Source organism: Cyprinus carpio, chromosome A19, assembly GCF_018340385.1.
Source record: "Cyprinus carpio isolate SPL01 chromosome A19, ASM1834038v1, whole genome shotgun sequence".
NCBI lineage: Eukaryota > Metazoa > Chordata > Actinopteri > Cypriniformes > Cyprinidae > Cyprinus > Cyprinus carpio.
In genome coordinates, this window is record NC_056590.1 from 19727934 (window position 1) to 19751865 (window position 23932).

General features: G+C 36.2%; 2 protein-coding genes across 4 annotated transcripts; both read right to left on the minus strand.

The window, feature by feature from the left end:
• Positions 1-808: 808 nt before the first annotated feature.
• Positions 809-6173, minus strand: LOC122148824 (adenylate kinase 2, mitochondrial-like). 3 transcript variants are annotated; one of them, XM_042776935.1, is made up of 7 exons: positions 5986-6173; positions 4456-4581; positions 4229-4339; positions 3973-4067; positions 1873-1945; positions 1591-1786; positions 809-1007 (listed from the first exon to the last, which is right to left on the minus strand). In XM_042776935.1, exons 1-7 carry the CDS (start codon positions 6082-6084, stop codon positions 1000-1002), a joined length of 708 nt encoding a protein of 235 aa, XP_042632869.1. In that variant the 5' UTR covers positions 6085-6173; the 3' UTR covers positions 809-999. The 3 variants fall into 3 exon arrangements, with proteins under 3 accessions (XP_042632869.1, XP_042632868.1, XP_042632867.1); XM_042776934.1 differs by having other exon boundaries at positions 1539-1786; XM_042776933.1 differs by lacking the exon at positions 809-1007 and having other exon boundaries at positions 1371-1786.
• Positions 6174-8007: 1834 nt separating this feature from the next.
• On the minus strand, positions 8008-21295 carry LOC109111641 (anillin-like). Its single transcript, XM_042776937.1, has 25 exons — positions 21107-21295; positions 19835-19985; positions 19309-19716; positions 18217-18545; positions 17674-18064; positions 17388-17587; positions 17194-17298; positions 16630-16738; positions 16338-16421; positions 15343-15560; positions 15086-15240; positions 14850-14994; positions 13989-14124; positions 13869-13898; positions 13634-13792; positions 13381-13507; positions 13244-13292; positions 13087-13140; positions 12648-12680; positions 11101-11122; positions 10894-11006; positions 10091-10177; positions 9823-9930; positions 9575-9747; positions 8008-9490 (listed from the first exon to the last, which is right to left on the minus strand). The coding sequence occupies exons 1-25, from the start codon at positions 21122-21124 to the stop codon at positions 9376-9378; spliced, it is 3519 nt and encodes a 1172-aa protein (XP_042632871.1). The 5' UTR covers positions 21125-21295; the 3' UTR covers positions 8008-9375.
• Positions 21296-23932: the final 2637 nt, after the last annotated feature.

A 23932-nucleotide genomic window follows, 5' to 3' on the forward strand; every position in this document is an offset into this window, starting at 1 on the left:
ATTTAAATGTACATTAATGTATTATTTAAATGGCTAGAAACCCTATAAAAAAATACAGCATTAAACTTACATTATTTTGAGTCTATTATTATTTCAACCACAGAGCCTTATAAGCTTATTAGAAGGGAAGGCCTAATAATTTTCTTGGACAAAGGGGGGCCTTGGAGCCAAAATGTTTAGAACCACTGATTTAAAACACGTAAGTTTCTAATACAAGTCTAATACATACAACATAGATAGAAAGTGTATATTTTTTAAATAGTTTTAATTCTAGGGTTCCCACAATGTTGACCAAATGCTTTTCTCTGACTTTACTAGTTGTCTGTGAATATAGTATATGCATTTTAAAAACATTTATGGCTTCTGGTTTTTCAAACCAGTATGTGAGCCAGGTTGACAGATTTATTGAGAAAAAATATATTTCGCACACACACACACACATATATAAACTACTTAAAAGCACTATCTAGCATTATTGATTAAACATTTTAAATCAGAGCATAATGTGAAAACAACTGTTTATAGAAATTTCCATGGTATTTCTTGATTTGGAAAACCCAATTTCAAACTTCCCTGATCTGTCTAGGTTGTCTATGACTAGGGGAATCCTGTAATACACGTCATACCCTGTTCAGCGGATCCACTAAGAAATCACTTCCCTTTATTTTTTTCCCCTCAATTATTAGCATTTTATTTTTGTCTCACAAACTTTTGAAAGTGTTTTCAAAGTAACACCCAATTAAGAAGAGGATGTAAAATCCAGCACCGGGACAGCAATACAGAAACACAAAGAATAGATCTCTTCATGTAAGGTAGTAGAAAATAGTCCCCACGTTTATTGAAGGTAATCAACTGGGTTTCAGTTAAATCTGTGTTCATTACAAAACACATACACTACATGGCATGATCAAAATAAACATCTGAGACACTTCCAGCTCCCCCCTTTCCCCCATCCATTATTTTCACATCTGGATCAACCTGGATGGGAGAAACTGGATTTCATATAGCTGCAGAAAAAAGAAAAAAAAAAAAAGTCCACAAGTAAATTAATGACTCAACTCAGGACATGAATTAATAAATATTAGCTAATAAAGCAATTAATAAAAAAAGCTTTTTTCATTCAGCAATTAAACCAAGCCTTCACATGACCTCTACTGGATATCATGCATTACTGCAAGATCTACCAGAAAGTCTTTAGAATGATCACATTTCACTGTGGAAATCGTGAACTAGCGCAAATGACATAACCATACCTTTTTACAGGTGTCTGGTTAGAGTACAACAAGCTTTCTTTATACATATGCTTATAACCAAATTAATTAGTATTAAAACTTCTATATGATCTGAATCAATGAGACATTACAATTAGCTTGGGTTCGCCATTCAGCATTTAATATTTCATAGGCTTCTTTGTCAAAAGAGTTCCGTTACCCATTGTAACATAGGCAGCAGATGAATCAAAATCATGTCTAAAGACAAACTCACGAAGACATAAACACAAAACATGAAAGGAATCAAATAGGGTTTATAATACATACAAGAAAAGAGGGGATGCAGAGATGATTCAGACAAAATAAACAAGATCTTTACAGGTAGCAGCAGAGAAGGCAGCAAGGATGGAGGCAAAGACGAGGTCGGGGGGCTGAGAAGCATCAACAGCAGTGTGGAGGCCCCGGGCACTGTAGTACTGCACTAGAGGGGCCGTCTGCTTGTGATAGGACTCTAGTCGGGAGCGCAGAGTGGTCTCGTTGTCATCACTGCGGCGAATAAGAGGCTCCCCGGTTACCTGTGGATGCATGGATCAGACCAATCCTTTACAACATTGCTCATAGCCGTCCTGCTAATAAGAATAAGACCGTTTTTGTTTCTCACATCATCCTTCATTGTCTCTTTGGGAGGGTTGAACTCTTCATGGTAAGATCGGCCGCTGGCCTGGTGGATGAGCCTGAGGAATGAAATCAATTATGTTCAGTGGTGGACAGCAGCAAAGTAGATTTATTCTGTTAGTGAGTACATTTTCAGGTATCTGTACTTTATCAGAAACTTTTACTTTACTACATATCAAAGCATAAAATCATACTTTTTACTCCACTGTATTTCATAAAAACATATCCTTCCTCATTCTCTTGAACTGAAGAAATCGCCACCCGCTCTGAGTGGCGTTACTTAGGCCAAAGTTTAGTACTGTTTATTGTAAATTAAAATCATATAGAGGTTATGACAGGCTATTCAGATGCTTGAATGTGGACTTGAATGCAATAATAATAAGAAAGGATTCTTGAACAGCAAATCAGCATATTAAGAAATATGAGACATTGATGACTGGAGTAATTTGCTGAAAATAACGAAGAATAATGCTAATAATAATGCCCATGCATCTTCCCCACTGATGTAGCAGTTTCAAATGGTATGAAACTAAAATATTTGCATAGCGTTCCTCTTAAAATGTGAACACATTTTTCCACATGTCATGTCTGTACACTGCATTTTTATACTATTTATTGCATATATTTGCACAAATTTCATTTTTCCGCTTTTTAAAAATACTATATGGCTCCATCACTCTGATATTTTAGTATATTTAAATGTAATGTTTTAATTAAAAAAAAGCTTATTTGCAGATCAATAAATAATAAATGTCTGCGCTAATCTTTCTTATTAGTGCTGACTAATCTTTCTAGTGCACACTAGAATAAAAAAACATGGCTCACTCAAAAATAAATTCAAGTAATTTTATACATCTACTCAAGTAAAACTGAAAATGAGGACTTATACCTTTTAAGGCACAATATGTAAGATTTTCGTAATAAAATATCCAAAAACCACTTGCACATTGTTATATATTTATACTTCTACTCAAGTAAAACTGAAAATGAGGACTTATAAATAATATGTGCTATCAGTTTCGGCTTGTAGAAACTATGGCAACACAATGCTGCTGGCAGTCGCAAACTAAATCTAAATCCATGACTGCAGTCGCAAATGAAATGAAAAGTGTTGACTGCAGCATTAAATTAAGATTTGCTCGATGTTGCACCATGAATCTTTTTCTGTGTTTTTACAGTGTTGCGCATTATAACCAATCACACACGAGTCTGTCGAGTTTATGAACACAGCGGCCAATCAGAGGTGTTCAGATGAGTCATGGCTGAAACACCGGAGTTTTGTTCAGTGTGTGTGCTCGCTGAGTGTACTCTCTCATCATACGCATGATGTAAGCAGGAGATTCATTCATCAGACAGTGCATAGACCGCTTTACTGATTATAAGGAGAGTTTTTTGAGAGTGCTTAAACTCGTGCTAGACTGAAGTCAGGCATACTGTTCTTTGACAATGTAACGTTAAATGTTCTTTGCCTGCTTTCTCTATATAATTCATTCGCTGTTTGAATAACTTTGGAAGGTACAGGTAATAAAAAAAAATGAATTCATTGCATTTAATTACATGATTGGGAATTATTTGGATGTTTATGGATGGTGACATCTCCCATTAGTCCACTCTCCTTCATAGCATCATCAAGCTTTGCCTTTGTTATTGTTTTAAAAATGCGATCTCTAGCAGCGAAAACTTACATATTGTGCCTTTAAAGAAATAATACATTATTTGGTTCTTGTTCTTTTACTCAAGTACTTGATTTGTGTATTTTGACCACTACAGTTTGTTACATTTAAACAAGAGTCTCACCGTCATGCTTTTCAATTAAAAGCAAGGAGGAAGTAAGGAGGTACACTTCCTTTTTAAGCTGCAATCAAAACCACTCAAGGAAAAGTTTCCTGCCACCACCTCCATTAAAGATAACAGAAACAAAAGTGTTTGACAGCTGCTATGCCCTACCTAAAAACATGTCTTCTCTTATTCCAGAAATGAGTGGGACATATTTTCAGCATTAAATTAAACTGAGCTATAAGAAAGCATAAGTGGTAGCGGGCTACTAAACAATACTTTAAATACACTGGACCCTTCATCTTTTTACCTTCCACAGATCCTGCGAACTAGCAGAGAGTCATCAACAGAGAATTCAACCACAGAGTCCAGTTTCTCATCACGCTTCTCCAAGAGGCCGTCCAGCTAGAAATGAGAAAGAGAGAGAGGGGAGAGGGTAAGGTGATGAGTTGTTTTGTTGTGATTTGGGTTGGGGGCCGGTTGGTTATGCTTTTTTTTTATTAAAGAAAGATTACAGATGTATCACAGACACATATGGAGGGTCAGCTGTATACAGAAGTCCTCACCATTTCTGCTTGCTTGACGGTGCGGGGGAAACCGTCCAGCAGGAATCCATTCTTGCATGCAGGCGTGTCCAGGTTGTTTTCAATGAGCTCCACCACCATCTCATCACTTACCTAAAGGAAAGATGACAAAACAAAGATTTAGGACTTTATCCCTCAAACCAAAAATACACATTGTGGAGGAACAAATATTAACATATATATAAAACTAGAACATCTGTTCATTTTACCAGTTTGCCGGCATCCATGGTTTCCTTAAGCCGCTGACCTAGCTCTGATCCAGATGCCACCATGGCCCTCAGCATGTCCCCAGTAGCTAGATGACACACACAGTACTTCTCTGCAAGCCTGGGTGACTGTGAAGGCCGAAATTAAACAAAGTATGGAATTAACCCAGAAACAAAAACAACACACACACATTTTTTTTTCATTAGACATTACATAAAATAACACTTAAAATATAATACCTGTCAAGAGGAACAATTAAACCATTTTCTTAAAATTTGTGTGTAATATTGGTCTTGAAATAGACAAAACAAAAAACTGTCATTCAAAAAAATTGGGGTCAGTAAGATTTTGAATGTTCACTTTTCTATTCATAAAATAATTAAAAATATATGTATCACAGTTTCCACATAAAAATATTAAGCAGCACAACTGTTTTTAACATGGATGATAATAAGAAATTATTTTGTGAACTGCAAATCAGTATAATAGAATGATTTCTGAAGGATCATGTGACACTGAAGACACTAATGATGCTGAAAATTCAGCTCTGCCATTGCAGGAATAAATTACACTTTAAAGGTCTTAAAAAAAAAAAAAAAAGTTACTTAGATTTATAATAATATTTCACAATACTATTATTTTACTGTATTTTTGAGCAAATAAATGCAGTCTTGGTGAGCATAAGAGACTTCTTTTGAAAACCAGTGGTAGTGTCTGTATGAACAAAACTATAAAACAAATTACTATTCTGTTGCAACCGCATTCATGAGCCAAGTTTTAATGGTTTTACTGGCATTCAAAATGTGCAGCAAATATTGCTTAATAACGGCAAGCAGTAATACAAACCAAGCTGATTGATCTGTAAGCTGATGAGCCTATTTTTTGATGATCTGTTGAGTGAGTTAGTGTCACCGAACAGGACAGAAAGGTCTACAACCTTCCCAGTAGTCACCAATTCACGTCTGTTAAATGTCACATCAGCTCAACTGAGTGACACGGATATTTAATAATCATTCCATATTTGCACTGAATTAATATTCTGATCAGAAAGCATCTGATAAAGCCCAGGGCAACAGGTGTTAAAGAGACAGGAACACTTAGTGACGCTTTAAATGGTTTAAATATGTACAGTTAAACCCAAAATGTACATTCTGACGTCATCTGCTCAAACTCACGTCATTCCGAACATGACTTAATTTCTTCACTGGAACACACACACACACACACACACACACAAAAAAAAAAAAAAAAACACACACACACAAAAAAAAACTTAAATAAATGCACACAAAAGACATAATTAAAGTGAATTGTGACCAAGCTGTCATTTAACATTCTAGCACTGTATCTACATCATTTCACTGAAAAAATAAATCCATACCGGTATGTAATAACATGAGGGTATGAAAATGACGACAGATTGTCCTTTTTTTTAGGGTGAACTACCCCTTTACAACACAGTACTATCTATCCCGCTGCTGTCGGACAGTTCAATCAGAATGAGCCACGCGGCCCTTCGCATGAACTCTCACCTGCGTCCCCTTCCCCGCACCGGGCGGCCCAAGCAGAATGGCTCGGATGCCTTTCCTTACACCGGAGACGGTATCATCCGCTTGCGTGCTGGGGGCCATGGTTACAGGTTGTAAACGAACTACAGACACTTCTCTCCACTCCACACTTCGCGTCCGCAAACTCACTCAGAAAGGAAGTGGTAACGCCTCCGTTTGCTGAGTATGGACTCAAAGTCCCGCCTCCTATCACAAGGCCAGCCATCTGATTGGCCAATGGCACGCCGTTTATACACAGCGCGAGCTCATTGGATAAAATCGAATGCATCAGTATCGTCCAATATCCGGAATTTGGCCTGAAGTGACACATCGCACATCAAGGAGATGTGAAAGTTAAGATAAGGCAAAACAAGATATCCGTATCTAAAATGACATATTCATATTTACATCACACTGTACAAAGGTTGTCATTCCGCTCTTGTTCTTCCGACTCTAACTTTATATTAACCGCAGACCATAATTTAGAAGTACCGTCCTGGTCTCCATAAAATGAACTTTGTTCATTTTTCAATAGTATTATTTATCTATAATTTTAGTATAATTTTTGGATCTTACTTGGTATGTTTCTTATTATGAACAGTATTTGTATTATTTATAAATATTTTGAATTATCTGGTATCTTTATATTTTCAGTTTTCATTTTAAAGTAGTGTTTTGCTTTTGTCATTTATTTTTATACCTCTGTTTAGCTCTCTATATATTTTTTATTTCAGCTTTAGTAATTATAGTACTTAAGTTCAAACTTTGATTTCAGTTAGTTGAGCCACAATGTTGTAGCTCAAGACACAAGACCAAACCAGCACTTCTCAAATTCATCTGATCGATCCACATTTATTGCCTGTAAATGTTTTATATTTAATCAATAATTAGAATAATAGGACACTATAGACCTGTTACCAATCAAATGAAATTACTAACAATAAAATTCATCTTTGCACTGCTAAGGCGGATCAGATGTTGCATCTGAATTGGTACGATTACAACTGCATAAATATTTTTGAGATTAAAAAAAAGAGCAAGGAAATATGATGGAAAATAAAATGATACTTTTAAAGTTAGATAAAAAATTAAGAGAATAGGATTGAGATGGAAATTAAAATTATAATTTGGATGCTATGGATTTGTTTGTTACTATTTTCGTTGACGAAATAGCAAAAACTTGAGTTTAAAAGAGTCTAAAATGTAATTCACTTAATAGTAACTTCTTGTTTGTTGAACGTTTGTATAAAATCAGTGTTTTCAATCGTGCTCATATTCGCGAAAACAGCTCTCTTGCGATATTAATTTTATCATGTTATAATATAAATACAAGATCTCATACAAGTAGTTTTTGTGCAATCATATCTTGATATCATGTTATAATATAAATACAAGATCTCATACAAGTATTTTTTTTTCAATTTTATTTTGATTTTTTTGGCAATAGTAGCCAAAAAAAAGTCAAATTAGAAATGTTATTAATTGCATTTAAAGCAGGAATGTTTACATCCAATCACATCGATAATGTTAACAAATAAATCAGACAATGTTTTTTCTAAATGTGCTTTTTTCTGTTTGTGTCTGTATGTTTACATGTAAATTGTTTCATTTGTTTTTGTCTGTATGTTTACATGTAAATTGTTTCTGCAATTTCTGGAGCACGCGTGCTGTGGTGATGTGACAATGAAAGTAACTTGACTTGACATTTAGTGATATATCCCCTGAGCTGTGGTCTTGAACTAAATTCCTGGGTCCTTTGAGTCTGAGACCGAGACAAGACCTTAAAAAAATTGTCAAGTACTACAACACTACAAGGCATTTCTAATAAGTTTAAGTTCTATTATAGTCTAATAGCTATATTTTATTTTAGCTTTATTTTAATGAACAAAAACTATTTTAAATAGTTTTAACAATAACACTATTCAATAGAACATTTTATTCCTAAATCCTAGTCTAGCAGAAAATGAGCAAAAAATATATACCAGTAAGAAACTGATGACAAGTATGTTGTCAAAAGCTTGTTTTATTGAATCTGCAGCTCTGCGTGATACATGGAAGCCACATTTGGAGTGTTTAAGATACCATAACACAAAACAGCATAACACTACAGTGCCTTAAGATTACTACAGTGATAGGGGCTGCATTTTGGTATGGAGTATGAAGTTTAAGAAATTATACCCTATGAAGACAATATGACATTTAGTGTAAATTTAAGCTTTGTAAGTGTCACTTATTCAAGCACACATTTAGGTAAATGAATCTAAATTTTGTTAGAATCATTTAAAAAGTTATAAAATTTTCATTTAAAAGTTACATAAAGCAAACACAAAAATAATATGTAGAGAGCTTAGGAAATAGGAATATGCATAATAAATATTTCAACACAATAACTGTGAAGTCATCTGGATCAAGCAAAGAAAAAATACATGTCTTGGACCATTTTCCTTTTCAATAAAATAGGGAAATTTCTATGGCAAATATCAATTACATTTGCATTCTTTTGAAGGCACATATCACTCATCAGTGTTACTGCAGAAATTGAGCTAAAAAAGAGCTTTGGTGATGGGGAAAGATCTAACTCTTAAATCGTATGCAGTTTTTCAGCCACAGACAGGACCAACATTGCCCATAAATGCCCAAAAAGGGGAAAAATAAGCCCATTTCCTTTCATTATCCAAGTGAGATACTCAATGTGTACTTAAAGAAAATGATATATAAACATACTTTCATAACTCTATTCTAACCAAACCCCCAAACAGTCTTATTCAAATAAAATTCTAATTCCTGGAACAGATGAGCAAAAATTTAAGTCATCCCTATAACATCAAATGTACAAATATAAAAACAGATAATGGGTTTTGGCAGTCCTTAATATGAAAATGAAATGTGTCACCACAAAGTACTGACATTAAATGTGTCGTTCATTTAAAGATTAAGGACATTGCCTCCCATCTAGCTTGATGAATATTCTGAGAAATCTGACTACAGCAGGTATCGCAGCATACAGCAGTCATGCAAAAGACATTTAAATATACATATAATAATTGACAGTCTAACAAAGCAAACAAACTTCCATTAGTCTTCAAACAATCCTTTCTAATTTACACAGACAAAAGTATCAAAAACATACCTGAAAACCCTTGTAAGGCAAAGCATTTTGTCCTTTAATTGTAATGTCTCAATTTATGGCTTTATTGATATATATTTTTTTTTTTACTTTTGTCAAATTTATAACAAAAATCTTGTAAAATTTATCTGTAAACACTGTGTAACTATGATGCCATATTGCACTTCCAAATCTGACATATACACAGTCAGTGTGAAAGTCAGACTAGGATACTTTTGGCCCTTGGTGCCCGATGAGAGCAGCCAGGCTTACATGGGTTTATAGCATGAATCTGGCTGCCACATGCGCAGGTCTACCAAGATCTGGTTCAGCTTCTGCATCCACAGATTCCTCTCATCCTTAGTGTCAGCACTCAGCCAGTTCCTGCATATTTCAAAGGGAAGTTCTGATTAGGACTTGAACTTCTCCATCAAAGCACATGAATTGAGATCGTTCATTGGGTCTTACTTTGTAACACACAGTGTGTCCTTGCACTGGCTGACCAGGGTCTCTCTGTCACCCTCCCTCTGTGGTCTCACAGTGATGAGCTCAAAGGTATTGGGCCGGGCACAGAACTCTCTGTTTGCTGGCTCCACTTTACGACTTGTACAGTTGGCAAGGTTAATGCGACCAATTGGATTCTGTGGAAAGAAGAATAACCGGTTCATTTTAAATTAAGTGCATCTCAAAAATTAACAAAATTATAGTAGTCCTACCTTTCGTTTTTCATCATCAGGGTAAGTCCAAAAAGAGATGCAGTATCCTGAAAGGATACACCACCTCCTGTGCCAGGATCCAAATCCACTAACATCCTCAAACATAGTCTGCAAATAAGAGACACCTTCACTAGCATCACACAAAACAGTCTTAGTTTAAAAAGAAAATGACTTCATGTTACTGATCTAGTTTTTCTAGCAATGCCTGGATTTTAACTGGAAGTATAAGAAAAACTTCTGCAGACATTCTTTCAGTATAAAGACTCACTAGGAAGCCTCGTTCCTCTATCCGTGATCCAACCTCGCACTGCATTTTCAGGTATATGTGCCCCTCCAAAGGACAAAGGAAAGGTACCTGTAGCAAAACAGGCAATAAGGGCTGGAACACAGACATATGCAAGAGAAGTGCCGTTTACATAAATGCAGAAGCTACACATTTGCCTGAAGGAGTAACGAAAACAACTAGTATACACCCAAATACAAAGGCATTGATGTGCACACAAAAATAAATAAGTAAATAAGCAGCTTAAAGTGACAGTATCACAGAAAAGACACCAAGCGTTGTTAGCCAAATACTCAGACACACAACAACCCGTGTTACTAAACACAGAGCAAATATAGCAACCTTTTTGTGAAACATGTCACTGAGCAGCTCTCTTTCAATCCCTTCATATTTGATCTAAAAGAGAGGAATGACTGCATGTGAAAGTCTGGGATAAGCAAACAGCAGCACTGTGCAAGAAAAACGAGTCGTGTTAAAACTGTTTTAGGCTGGTGTGAACACTAATGCTGTGGTTAAACCTCTCTTTGATGTTAGCAAGCAACAGAGGGTATGCATTGACGTCACTTTCATGACAGAACACGCCCCCTCAGTCCGACTGAGTGGCAAAACACTCTGCTACTTGGCTGGCACTAGCAGTTTGACTCAACAGTGATTCACATCTTGCCCACAGTGACTTACGCCTACTGTGACATCATGTGCATACCCTCTATACATCTAGTGTGTTTGACCAGGTGATGGTGTTAGTATTGTTTGATTTGTGGAACAGTAATGATGAGGCAGGAAAGTACCTTCTCCAGCGGGAATTTGTTTTTCCCAATAGAGGCTAGAGTTAGCTTGTGTGATCCGACGAGTACAAAGCTACTGGTGCGCACTGCATTTGGACCACCAGGGCTAGCCACAACTGAAAATGAAGAAACAAATTTAACAAACAAACAAATATCAAACTGAAAATGTTAGTTGAACTGAAATGCTTTTAAAAGCTCATTAATACTCACCAGGTGTTTGGAGGTTGCTCTTCTATAATAGATAAACAGAGAGGACAAGTACCAGAACTTTACATGTTTATAACAAATTAATGTTAAAGTACTGTACATGTTTGTTTATAATTAATTTATAATAAAGTTTCTAATTATATTTTAATTCATTGTTTGGAAATTTTTTTCCCAGATGAAGAATGAATTTGGTCTTAAAAACTGAATTTTGATCATTTTGCAGCAGTCTACAGTTTTCACTGATTATTGATAAATTTGTTTACAACATGAGTTAGTTTTTCCATTTTCTTTTGAGCATCATTTTCATCTGGACATAAAGACAGAGTGTCTTTATATAATAACAGTGTAACTGTAGTGGTATATGGAATAATGATTCTGAGACCTTCAGAAATCATTCTAATATGATGATTTGGTACTCCAGAAACATTAATTATTATCATCAGTGTTGAAAACAACTGTGCTGCTTTATATTTTTGTGGAACCCCTAATAGTTTTTTTTTTTTTATGATTCATTGATTAATAGAAAAAATAAAATAAAAAGACCAGCTTTTTGTAACATTGTAAAATATTACTTTTACACAGACCTGCCAACCTTGGAATTTATTTTTTTTGAGTACCATCAGCGTGTCGGGTGGAGTGGGGGTAAACAGTTTACTGTTTAACTGTTTACCGTAACTGTTTACCATAACTGTTTAGTTAGTTTTTGCTATTTTGTTTTTTTAATGCCATGTAAGAAAAAAAACAAACAAACAAAAAACTACAGTTTACAGACTAATTGAGTAAAAAGGCTATTTTGATTACCAAATTATACTTTACAGTTAGTGCTATCATACAAATACACTTACTTGTAGGTTTAAAATTCTACATGTCACATTTATTGTCCAACTACAAATATTTCAGCAAAATTTATATTTTAGTCAGAGTTATTGCGCTACTATTTCATTGAGCGCTGTCTGGTGTGTATGCGTGACGGCGCTCGTTCTAAATGAAGTCTGTGGAGTTTAGCGGAGAATCGCAAAGCAAAAGATCATGCACTTCTGACAGAAAAATGTTAATATTTCCATGGCTTTTTTAACATTTACAGATGGAGAATATAGCTGTGAAATGTATGCATTAAGGAAAACAGCACGTCTCTGTTAGCCTCACACGCAGCCTTTCTGTCAGAGCATCTGACGGGGTGAGCGTGAGCTGCTTTGAACTGAAACTATAAACTATAGGCTGCTAGGAATAAAACGCAGATATTATTTAAATGCAAAACAAACAAACAAACAAAAAGACGCTCTGACTGGTTGAACTTGTCATCTTTTTCTGTTGCTTGTTTTGAATACTGCGCATGACTTTTTGCGTAGTTTAGAGTGAGAAATTTTGCAAGGTTTTTTTAGTGATATTTGTTAGGTTTTTGTAGATACTTCTTGCTTGGTTTTTTTGGGTTTAATACAGATTCACCTTTGATCAATTTAGTGTATACTTGCTGAATAAAACTATAAAAAAAAAAAAAATTCACCCCTTTTGACCTGTAGTGTTGAAGTTTAGGCGAACGGACTACTTACAGAGATAGCAAGGAACCTTTTTGGTGTGATAGCCTGTGGAGATAAAATTTGATTTCAAAGTAAAATATAGTGAACAATACTTATAACAGCTTATTATACACAAACACAGCACTGCTGAGTACTACTGAGACTGAGACAAAAGGTCTTTTTAGTTAAGGAATGAATAAAAATACCCTTCATTTTGTTCAGACTGACAATACTATACATTAAAAACACTTGCTTAAAATCTAACCAACTGCTTGCATACCAACAAGGGATATTTTGAAACACAGCATACCAACAAGCATGCTTCCATGACATGGAAATGACTCTGGACACGCTAATTGCTGCTCTTTAGATTATCCATTCATTAAACCTTATTAAGCTGTTAGTGTTACACACTACACTTCCTTGTATACTGAATCATTTTAATGCATAACGTCTAAGACTAAGAGTCTACCTTTGACTTGCTGGGCTTTTTCCTCTTGTCAGGGTTCAGCTCCCGTTTCTGAACCTAAGAGGAAAACAAACTTTTACTAAATCTCTTGGATAAAGGTTTAATTTGTATTCAAAAGGCATGCATTTCACTTGAAAGCAAATTAAAAAGCTGTACTTACAAAACAGTACACCTCAACATCAATCTCAAAGTCATTAGAGACATCAGACCTGCACATCAAGTAATGTATTAATATGATAAACACTACACTGAGGTGATAGGGATGTCAAGAGTGGCTTGATGGGAAATGACACTTACAAAGTGAATTTGGTGGAGAAGGTCAAAGCATCGCCACTTAGACCAGTGCGTGTGTTTGCTAGAGGAGTTGCCACTGTGTTCTCAGCTCCAGCACGGATCATCACAAATAAGTAATGGTTTCCACATTCTAATCAAAATTACAACATAAATAAGTGTCTGATTAGACATGAAGGTGCCAAACAAGAAGTATCTATCTGTCTATCTCCCTCTCTCTCTCTCTCTATATATATATATATATATATAGCATTCTCACCAGGCTTGTTGGCAGAAGAACAGATAAAGTCAGCCTTCAGAGGGATTCGCAGCTCCAGCAGTGAGATGGACCCTTTAGAAGCAGGTAAACCCATATCCATCTGGGCACTGCTTGTGCTTTTCTTCTGGGCTGCTGGACCCTCTGCTTTTAGAAGAGATATATTAATTATAAATAATTATTATAAAAAATAAACTCCAAAAGCCCCCATATTCAGGTTTAGCCCTCCTTCAGGCCAAATCAGCCTTCAGGGCAGCCCTCCTTTCAGCTGAGGTTGAACAAAAGTAGTCATCACTCCTAGTTTAAGAAATAATTCTGATATTCACCTGTGTAGTGCAAAAAGGTAATCATCACTTACTGGCAATAAGCAGCAGTCTCTCAGCCTCAGCCTCCACTTGAGATCCTTTCCCATGTTCTTCATCTGTGCAGCAGTTGAGAGCCTGACTAGCCTGATGGATCACTGTCTGCTGCAGGTTCATCTCATTGGTCAAAATCTGAGAGTACAACGTGGCATCATAAACTCACTTCAGATCAAAGACAGTTCACACACATTACTATGAATAGGAGAAACTGCAATGCGCAACAGGGCAAAATAAGACCCGCCTTCGAATTAAAAGAGTAAGTTGCCAATTGTTAGTCAATGCATCACTGCAGCTGTTGTTAGAAGGTCTAGTTCCCATAAAGCCCTTTGAATCATGTCTGGGACTGCACATGCACACTGACAGGACAACCCTGAAATACACACTTTTTAAACGCCACTGGAGCATAAAAAACAACATTTATGGAACAGTTAATGTCAGATTTTATTGCTAATTTACTGTTAGTGTTATTTCAAGTCTGTTTGCATTTCTAAATGTGGCAAGTCACTAAGCTAACAGGTGCCAGCACATAAAATATATACATTGTATACATTCATCCATATATAGAAAAATGTGTTCATTACATTTATACATTTCTCCAGCTATAGCTTGTTATCTATCTAGCTTTCTAATAAACCTGGCGTTGTATACTACAAATATTATTTGGCTCTGTGATGAATTGCTTATGTTCCACGATTTTAAATTGACTTCAGATAAAAACATTAATCCGCTATACCCATAAATGTAAATATAAGGCATACATTACTCATTGCTAAAAATAAAATGCGTGATTTTTAATTGACAGGGCCCAAAATAATAATAAATAAATATATAAATAAATAGAACATTTTTGAACAGACCTTAATTTTTTGCTTGATGTTGATGTGACTGGGGCTCCTATTGGTCTCCATTCTCTGGGACACATCCTCTTTCCTCACAATCACCTGTTTAACATGAGGTCTCTCTGACTCGGTCTTAACCCTTGTGGATCTGTAGGTATCAATGCTGAAATCAAACAACCATACATTAAATACAAATCATACTCAATAAATCAGTTTGAATGTTGCTTGAAAAGAGTCAATGATCAGATGCGAACCTGTACGGAAGGTTCTGGTTTTGCTGCTCATCTATGACACTGATGCTGTCTGATGATCCAGCTCGTAACATGAGTGTCCTTTGGAACTTATTGGGCCTGGATACACTCTCAGGGGTGGAACTCTTCTCAATAAATGAGCTGGCAGGAGTCGATGTCTGGCCCAAAATAAAAAAAAGTGAAACAGAGATGCAACATCAGTTTTCAGATTATTTGGCATTATCACTGTTTAGCTAATGACTTACATCCTCAGGGCTCACCATAGGCTTTCTTTCTGGGCTCTTGACCACAGCTGCTACTGTCTCTGCAAGTGGAGCAAGGAGAGACATGGAGGAGATATTCAGAGTATCTTCTTCTGCATCTTCCTCATCACTTTTCTCATCGCTCTCCTCCAGGACTCCATCAAACATCTCATTTATCACCTCAGAGTTAACAGAACCATCCATGTTCTTCTCAATCTCACACACTTCATCTGCTTACAATGTCAACAAGAATGTTCATTATCAAAAACATGTAATGGGAATTAGTGATACAAGGTTTCAAAATAAATTCATCCTGATTTTGGTGGTAATAAAATTCAGAACAATTCAAGAGAAAGAGAAAGTTCAAGAGATAATACAAAATATAATTAATTGATACACAATAGATATTCAACATACAAGATGAAAAATGATTATTTTAAAAAGGCTTAATAACATCAAGATATGATCAACCAGCCCTACATATATGACAAAAAATATTTAAAGGTGCTTTAAGTTTTTGACTCTACTAAAGAATAAAAATACCATAATATGTTTGCAGATATTTAAGAGACATGCTAAGTTAACATATTTCTTTATCTGAAAAACAATGCTACAGTCAGTTATTCTTCTTTGAAAATGTGCGTCCCGGGCCGTAATGTCGGCCTATGTTTTGGTTTGTGAAACCCACTCACTGCCAGTTTATCCAATTGGCGGGAAACACAGCACATTTGATTTCAGTCATGGAAGCTGGCAAACAAAAGGGGTCAGAGCAGGAAATAGAACTTTCTGCCCATCCTAAAAAGCCTCGACATCCATCCAAAAAACGTTATAACTGCAATACCTAGTTCAACCACTCGGTGTCAATCCTACATACAGCACCTTTAATTAGTCTGGTCTTTTGACACTAAAGAGTGCTAAACAAAACATTTTAAACTGTTAAAGCAAATAACACCTAAATACGAAAAAAAAAAAAAAAAAAAAAACTCTATAGTACAACTGATTTTTTTCCATACCTTTCACTTCCTCTTGCTCTTTTACAATAGGAATCTCTTCTTTAAATTCAACTTCCTTTGCAGGGCTTGGAAGAGCACACTCCTCTAAAAGATGAAAATCTGTTTAACTAACTCATATTCCAATGAACGCAAGGACCACTATAATGTTGCTGTGAATAAAACAACATGAAAATGCAGCATATGCTAGATATGGCTAATCAACATAACTGAACAAAACAAAGAAAAAAAACAGTGGAATGATGCTTTAGAAGAACACATTTAACTATATTATATGGTTTTTATAATTAAATACCTTTTTCACTATATTTAGAAGGGCTGCTGAGTACTTCAGGCACTGGCACAGAAGGCTCATTATCATGCACTGGCACAGAAGTCTGACTCTGTACTGACGGTTCAATTTCCTGAGGATAAAAAATGGTTACATTAAGTTCTTTGGCTTCCCATTCCTTTCATAAAATTAAGTACTGGGTTTATAAAAGAGGCACAACAGACTTTAGAAAAATGAATAGTTCAAATCAAAGTCATCATTCATATTGGTATACTTCTCTTTAGTATTAGTAGCTTAATTTATTTGGGTTTGTCAAGTTAACTTAATGAAAAAAAAAAAATTTTTTTTAGAAAAGCAAATGCGACTGTTTTAGTCGCAGTTTGGAGCCCTGTATAATAAAATAATTAAAAAGAAATAAGACAAAGAGATTGTGATATTAAAAAAAAAACGAAAATGCTGCTTTCCTGTTGATTTCATATTGCTAAAACAGATTTTTCACACTGTATATTATAGAAAAATATAGACTATCAATCAGATTGTGTAGCATTGTCCTATTTACACGCAGCAGCAGAAAACATTATAGCAAACCTTGTTTTCAGGGTCATCCTTGACCTTACTAATATCCTTGTTGCTCCTCAACATGTTGCCTTTTTGAAATCGATTACGAATTTGTGCCAGTTCTGCCTCTCGCTCCTATTGATAAATGAATAAATAAAAGATTAGTGCTGATGTTTCATATGCAATTCAACAGATATACCCTTTAATTAGTTAAGAATACATGCCATTTTCTGCTTCTGAGTAAGGACAGCTGTGGTGGAGGTGGCCTGGGCACACCCCAGCCTCTCCTGGAGCAGCCTGGACTTGGGGGTGGCAGAGGGAGTAGCCACAGGTGTGTGGCCTTGACCTCCTAATGTGGAGGGAGAATTCTGGTTGCGCTCCTGGCACCTTTCTCCAAAACGCTCCAAAAATGACTTGACCCCTCCTGAAGGTCAACATAAGCAAACATAAGTTCACCGATGTACACTTCAATGTAGAAAAAAAAAAGAGCAGAAGAAGAACTCCACTGACCAGTAGTTCCAGCTAGGTCTCTGTGCTGTAATGGTGTCGTGTCCTTGGTAAATCTCTCACGACTCTGATGTATGACAGTAACATCAGCAGTAGAAGAGGGTTTAGGTGTCAAAATTTGTTTTGCAGGGCTTGAATTAAGTGCTGCTCCAGAATTCAACTTAGATGGGCCCTGGTTCTTCAGGGGGCTCTGAGAGACGTAACCTCTTTGGGGACTGGAGGGAGATGCTTTCAAAGATTTAAGTGGACTGGAGGGCTGAGTGGGGGAGTAAATCTTCAGTGGGCTGGAAACAGGAGAGGGATCTGCTTGAGCCAGTCTGGACTGAGGAAACTCGGTCTTCTGAGGACTGGGTGGAACCACTCTGGTTGACTTGACTGGAGAATAAACTGTTGGCTATAAGAACAAACATATTTATATTTTTTTTACACGTTAAACAAAAACATAAATCCCCCCCCCCACTAAAGACATTCAGACTAATGTAAACCTACAATACTACCTTACATAATAAAAAGAATAGAACAGAACCTGTTGTTGGCGTGACCCACCTGCTGACCGCTGTCAACAGACTTGTGTTGAACTGGTTGGGCAGTCTGAGGTCGTTCCACAGCAGGACTTGGCTTGGAACTGTTGCTCGTCACTGTACTGACTGGTGGGCGCACACAGACCGTGCCAGGCTGCGCTTGTGCATTGTCCCGGCGAGTCGACGGGTGTCCAAGGTCATCTTCCCAGGAACCAATTGTGGCAGCAAGGTTTGCCAGTCTACCCTTTCTTCCAGCGGGGAGCTCAGAGTTGGTTGGAGTAGCAGGAGGTAGATCCACTTTGTGAGACTTCAGAGAAGATAAAACTATACTCTCTGGGATTGTTTCTGAGGTCCCTGAAAGCACAATTTTATGTTTAATACATAAATGCTTATTCATCGTCCCGAGAGTCATATTATTATTATCACATATTGTCTATATTTTTGTCTTCTGGAGGATTTTAAATGTGTACTTGCACTTGATGTAAAAAAAGAAGAAAAAAAAAAAAAAAAAACTTACAATAAGAAAAAAAAAAATCAATTTGAAAGAGTGGTCAACAATTTTTACAGTACTTATCTATTTTAATTAAATGATACTCTTTTTTTTATTAATAAATGATCATCTTATTTATAATATTTTATTTCTTCAGAATATACAAAAACAGGAAATGTGGATTTTGAAATTCTGACTTCCATTAAAGGCTAGTGGTCAACTGATAACAGCTTTTTTTAATGGTTAATGGAGATTTCTTAGAGAGCAGGGTAGCCAATGGCCGAAATATAGAGCTGATGCATTTGATATCACACACAATTCAATATTCAATAACACATTCATACCAATTACTGTAATTAGGAGAAGTTTGCTTATTTTCTACAATGTTATATTTAAAAAGTATAGTGTTTTCCTTTCTATTATTCTATTTCAGAACAGAAAAGCCAGATATCAGCCCTGATGATATATCAGTCAGCCTCTAATAATGGCACAAATGGCTGATGCAGTCGCCTGAAATACAGTCCATTTAATCATCCTGAACCAATATATTAGGCTTATGGCTTTTAACTCAGTATAATGAATGTAACTAAGTTTTGTGCATTCAGGATGTGAAAGGGAGCTGCCTACCCTCAGAGTCCCAGTACTGCCTTTGCTCAGCCAGTCTCTGTAGTCGAGATCTCATGCTGGAGATGCCTGGGGCTGGTGCATCTTTCTGTGTGTCTTTGGCTCCATCTAGAGCGGCATGCTTCATTAGATTATCTGTGCTTTTTGCTGGAGACTGAGGAGGGCGCATCAACTTTTCAGTGTATGAAGGAGGTCGAGTGGGCAGCACCTCTGGTTCTGGTGTACAATGAGCAGACCTTTGCTCCATGGGCCTGGGACGAACACTGCTTGGCACCAGGGGTGGCTTCTTGTCCGTCATGGGCTCAGAGGCGGTCTTATGTGGGGCCACTGTTTGTTTGTTTTCTTCAGAAAGGAGAGCATTTTCATCTGAACAGCGACGCTTTGAGGGGGATGGCTTGGAAGAGGGAAGTGCTGTCCAAACAAGAAGAAAAACTTACTTTTAGGCTATAGAAGGAAAGTAATGAAACATCTAATGTTCATATGCCAATACAGGCATGCAACAAAAAATAACATTTCAACAAAACCGAACCTTTTTCAATGGTCGGCTCACTTATGACACTGTTTGTGTCTGTAAGTGGCTCCCTTGTCCTTTTAGCCATTGGACGGTTGGCCGCCGTTGGTCTCTCAGCCATCTTCCTCTGCAGATTTTCTCTACGAGCACGTGTGCGCTCTAACAGTTTCTGACTGAGCAAAATGACAAATTAGCGTTGCAAAAGTGAACGTTACATTACTAAGGCCTATATGAGGCCTAAAAGAGAGACAGATCTCTTAAAACACAATGTTTCAGTTCCTTTTTTTCATGCATGGGCCCCATTTATCAGCGCGACTCATCTTCTGAGTGTGAACAAACCAGCGGCTCATTCTAGCAGAACCTCTCACACTCATGATTAACAGCCTTGTTACTGAGCAAGACCAAACACATTCCTCCAGTGTGGCTGTTGGTTGGCCATCTCCCAGGGAATGAGTGGAAATTTCAGTTAGTGAGATCTTCATGTCCATGGAATTTTGGCATGTGACCCAGGAGATGAATCCTATTGGCTACAGTCAAACCAGGCTTCCTGTATTCAACCAGCCCAAGGTTTTTTCTCCATTCTGTCACCGATGTAGTTTTGGTTCCTTGCTACTGTCACAGATACTATTTAAAATGAACTGAGCTGGATGATGAGATCACTGAATTCAACTGCCTTTCACTGAAAATTGAGTGTGTACTACTGTCATTTTGCATCATTAACACACTATTTTCCTATTTAATACTGTAAAGTTGCTTTGACACAATCTGTATTGTTAAAAGCGCTGTATAAATAAAGGTGACTTGACAAGTTTTGGGCACAGCCCTGACAGCTATTGTACAGAAATACAAAACAGACAAAACAATAAGATGTAATGGATGTTAAGAGATTTTAAAATAACACACATAACAGAAGTTATTTTTTAAAAGGCCCCAAAAACAATAAAAAAAAAATACATTTCATATAATACATATTCAGCAACAGTTTAAATTCTGCTGAAATCTAGTAAAAGTAATGCTGGCTTTGATAGCGTTATATGCTAGATTATGATCAAGTAGAGAAGAATTAGCTACACAAACCTTAAAATGTAAATAAAAACTGCAAATCGATATTTTATAAGCTAATACGTAACTTAATAAGTAAATAAAACAAGTTAATTAGTAACGACAGAAGGCAGAACTTTAATGCTGTCTAAAGGTAATGGCAGTTGGTGCACAGTGGAGCAGCGATAGTTTATTTCAATACCTCCTTAATTAACTAACGATTTATAAGCTGTCATAAAGGGCACTCACCTCCGTGAATGGGTCCATCCTGATATAGACTTAAATCAAAGCACAATCCTCTTTGTTTTTCTTCTGTATTTGTCTGATGAGGGAGTAAAAACCTCTCCGCTCTCTCTCTCACGCCACGCGCTCCTCAGCTGTTTGAAAATTTTGAATTTAGCGCTTGCTCACTTCTCGCTGTAGCCAACGGTCGCGGATACGTCCCTTCACACGAGCTGAACCAATGAGAGCCTAGTCCGTTAACTCAGCCACGCCCTCCCACTCACACCAGTCGAGACCGACTCGACAAAGCGCTCCCATTTAAAACCAGCGAAGGTCCAATGAGGTTACTGATTTTTCATTATTTGCGTGTTCACTGTCTAACAGCTCTTAACGTTTACATTTTTGATTGAAAGTTTTTAGGTCTTTTTTGTATACGTTTTTGGTACTTTCTTTTGTAATAATAAAGTAATATTGTAAAATAATATTACAATTTAAAATAACGATTTTCTATTTGAATATACTTACATAATTTATTCCTGTGATGCAAAGCTGATTTTTCATCACTACTAGCCTACTCCAGGCTTCAGTGTCACATGATCCTTCAGAAATCATTCTAATATGCTGATTTATTATCAATATTGGAAACAGTTGTGCTGCTTAATATTTGTTTGGAAACTGTGATACTTTTTTCAAGATTATTTTGATTAATAAAGTTAAACAGAACTGCATTTATTTAAAATATAATTTTTTTCAAACAATGTCTTTATTATCACTTGTTTTATCAATTGCACACATCCTTGCTGAATAAAAGCATTAATGTCTTTAAAAAATAAAATAAAGAAAGAAAATAAAGAAAATTACTGACCCCAAACTTTTTAAAGGTAGTGCATATTGTTACTAAAGATTTCTATTTTGAATAAATGCTGTTCTTTTAAACTTTTAATTAATCAAAGAATCCTGAAAAATGCAGGTTCCAAACAATATTAAACAGCAAAACTGTTTTAATATTGATAATAAATCTGATTTCTGAAGGATCATGTGACACTGAAGACTGGAGTAATGATGCTGAAAAATTCAGCTTTGCATCACAGGAATAAATTACATTTTAAAGTATATTAAAAGTATAAATAATATTTCACAATATTACTGAATTTTCCCTGTATTTCTAATAAAATAAATACAGCCATATGAGCAGAGACTTCTTAAAAAACATTACAAATCATACTGATCCCAAGTTTTGAACGGCAGTGTGTGTGTGTGCATTTCATACAATTTATCAACATAAATTGGGTCTATTGAAGATTGACAGCTGATGTTACTCTCTGAAGGACATCATTAAAATTTAACAATACAACATCAGTTGGCAGATTTTTACTTATTCTCTAACTCAACTATGATGGTTTGACACCTCACCAGCATGATCCAGCAGATGGCACTGCAGATAAAGACAGACCAGCCCAGGCTTGTGCAATCTGGATAGTCGGAATTACATTTTTGTACTACAATCACTGAAGAGACCAACACTTAAGGGCTGTGGCTTCCTATTTAATTAGATCATGCATTAGAACTCAACACATAAATGATAAGCTTAGGAGCAGTTCCCCAGACAGGTTTTAAATTAAGTCTGGAGTATAGGAGAAACACATATTAAATACAGATTAATAACTCATGGACTATGGAGTCCTGAACTAAAATAAACTAGATTAATTTAAAACCAGAATTAGCATGGCAGAGGTTGCCTATTAAACACAGAATGAACCAAGGATATCCCCACACAGGGATAAAAAGTAGCCTACTCCATGTGTATAATGAAGTATACTGCTGTATATTTAATATTGTTGGCCTATTTTTCTGCCGGAGGTCCTGGACATCTTGTTCAGAGAGATGGTGTCATGGATTCTAGCAAACACAAAAAATCCAAACCTGACTGACTCTGCTAGAAATCTTATAACGGGCCTTGTTTGGATCTTCCATCAGGACAATGATCTAAAATGGCCATCAAAATCAACACAAAAAATGGGCCACTGAGCATAAAATGAAGGTTCTGCCACAGCCATCCCAGTCTTCTGGTTTGAAGTCTTTTGGTATGTGAAGTGTAGATGATCTAAAAAGGCCATCAAAATCAAGACTTAAGGTTCTGGATAGATGGTGTATAGTATAATGGTCTCTTGTCAGGTGTTCTCCAAACTCATCAGGCATTATTAGTATTTTATTTTTATTTATTATATAAATCAAAATTATTAAGTGCAGATTTATTTTCACAGGCTTCTTTCATCATATTCACCAAGGGTGCAAATACTTTAGATATATAAAGACTGAAAACACAACTTAAATTTGAAGTTAAACCTGCCTCCTGGTAGGTTTAATTTAAACCTAAATTTAGCCCTGAAGTAGCTCTACTCTTCCTTCAGAAAATCATTAAATTCTGGACTAGACTAAGTCTAAGAATATTTAAAACCACGACAGAAATCAGATTTCTGTTAATCTGGTTTAAAGGGCTATTTTAGTTTAGTACTAGGCTTAATCTCCGTCTCTTTAATATAAAGTGTCCTACATCTGACTCTTCATATTTATTATTACAGACTCCAGTGGATTATGGCAGCAGGTGTAGAGATGGAAAATAAATAGGTCATTTCCCAACTTCTTGTGGATTTCAACCATGTGACGGACATAAATATTTCAAGAGTTTAGTCATCTTCCATCTGCACTATCACTCTTCACATTAGAAATGCCACATGAGCTGTGTCCTTTATGTACATGAGTCATTGATCAGTCAGGACCTTTCTGGCCAGAAAATCCTGGTGTGGAAAAGCCTCATGGAGTCAAATAAGTCATGTTTGGTTTGTCTTTAAA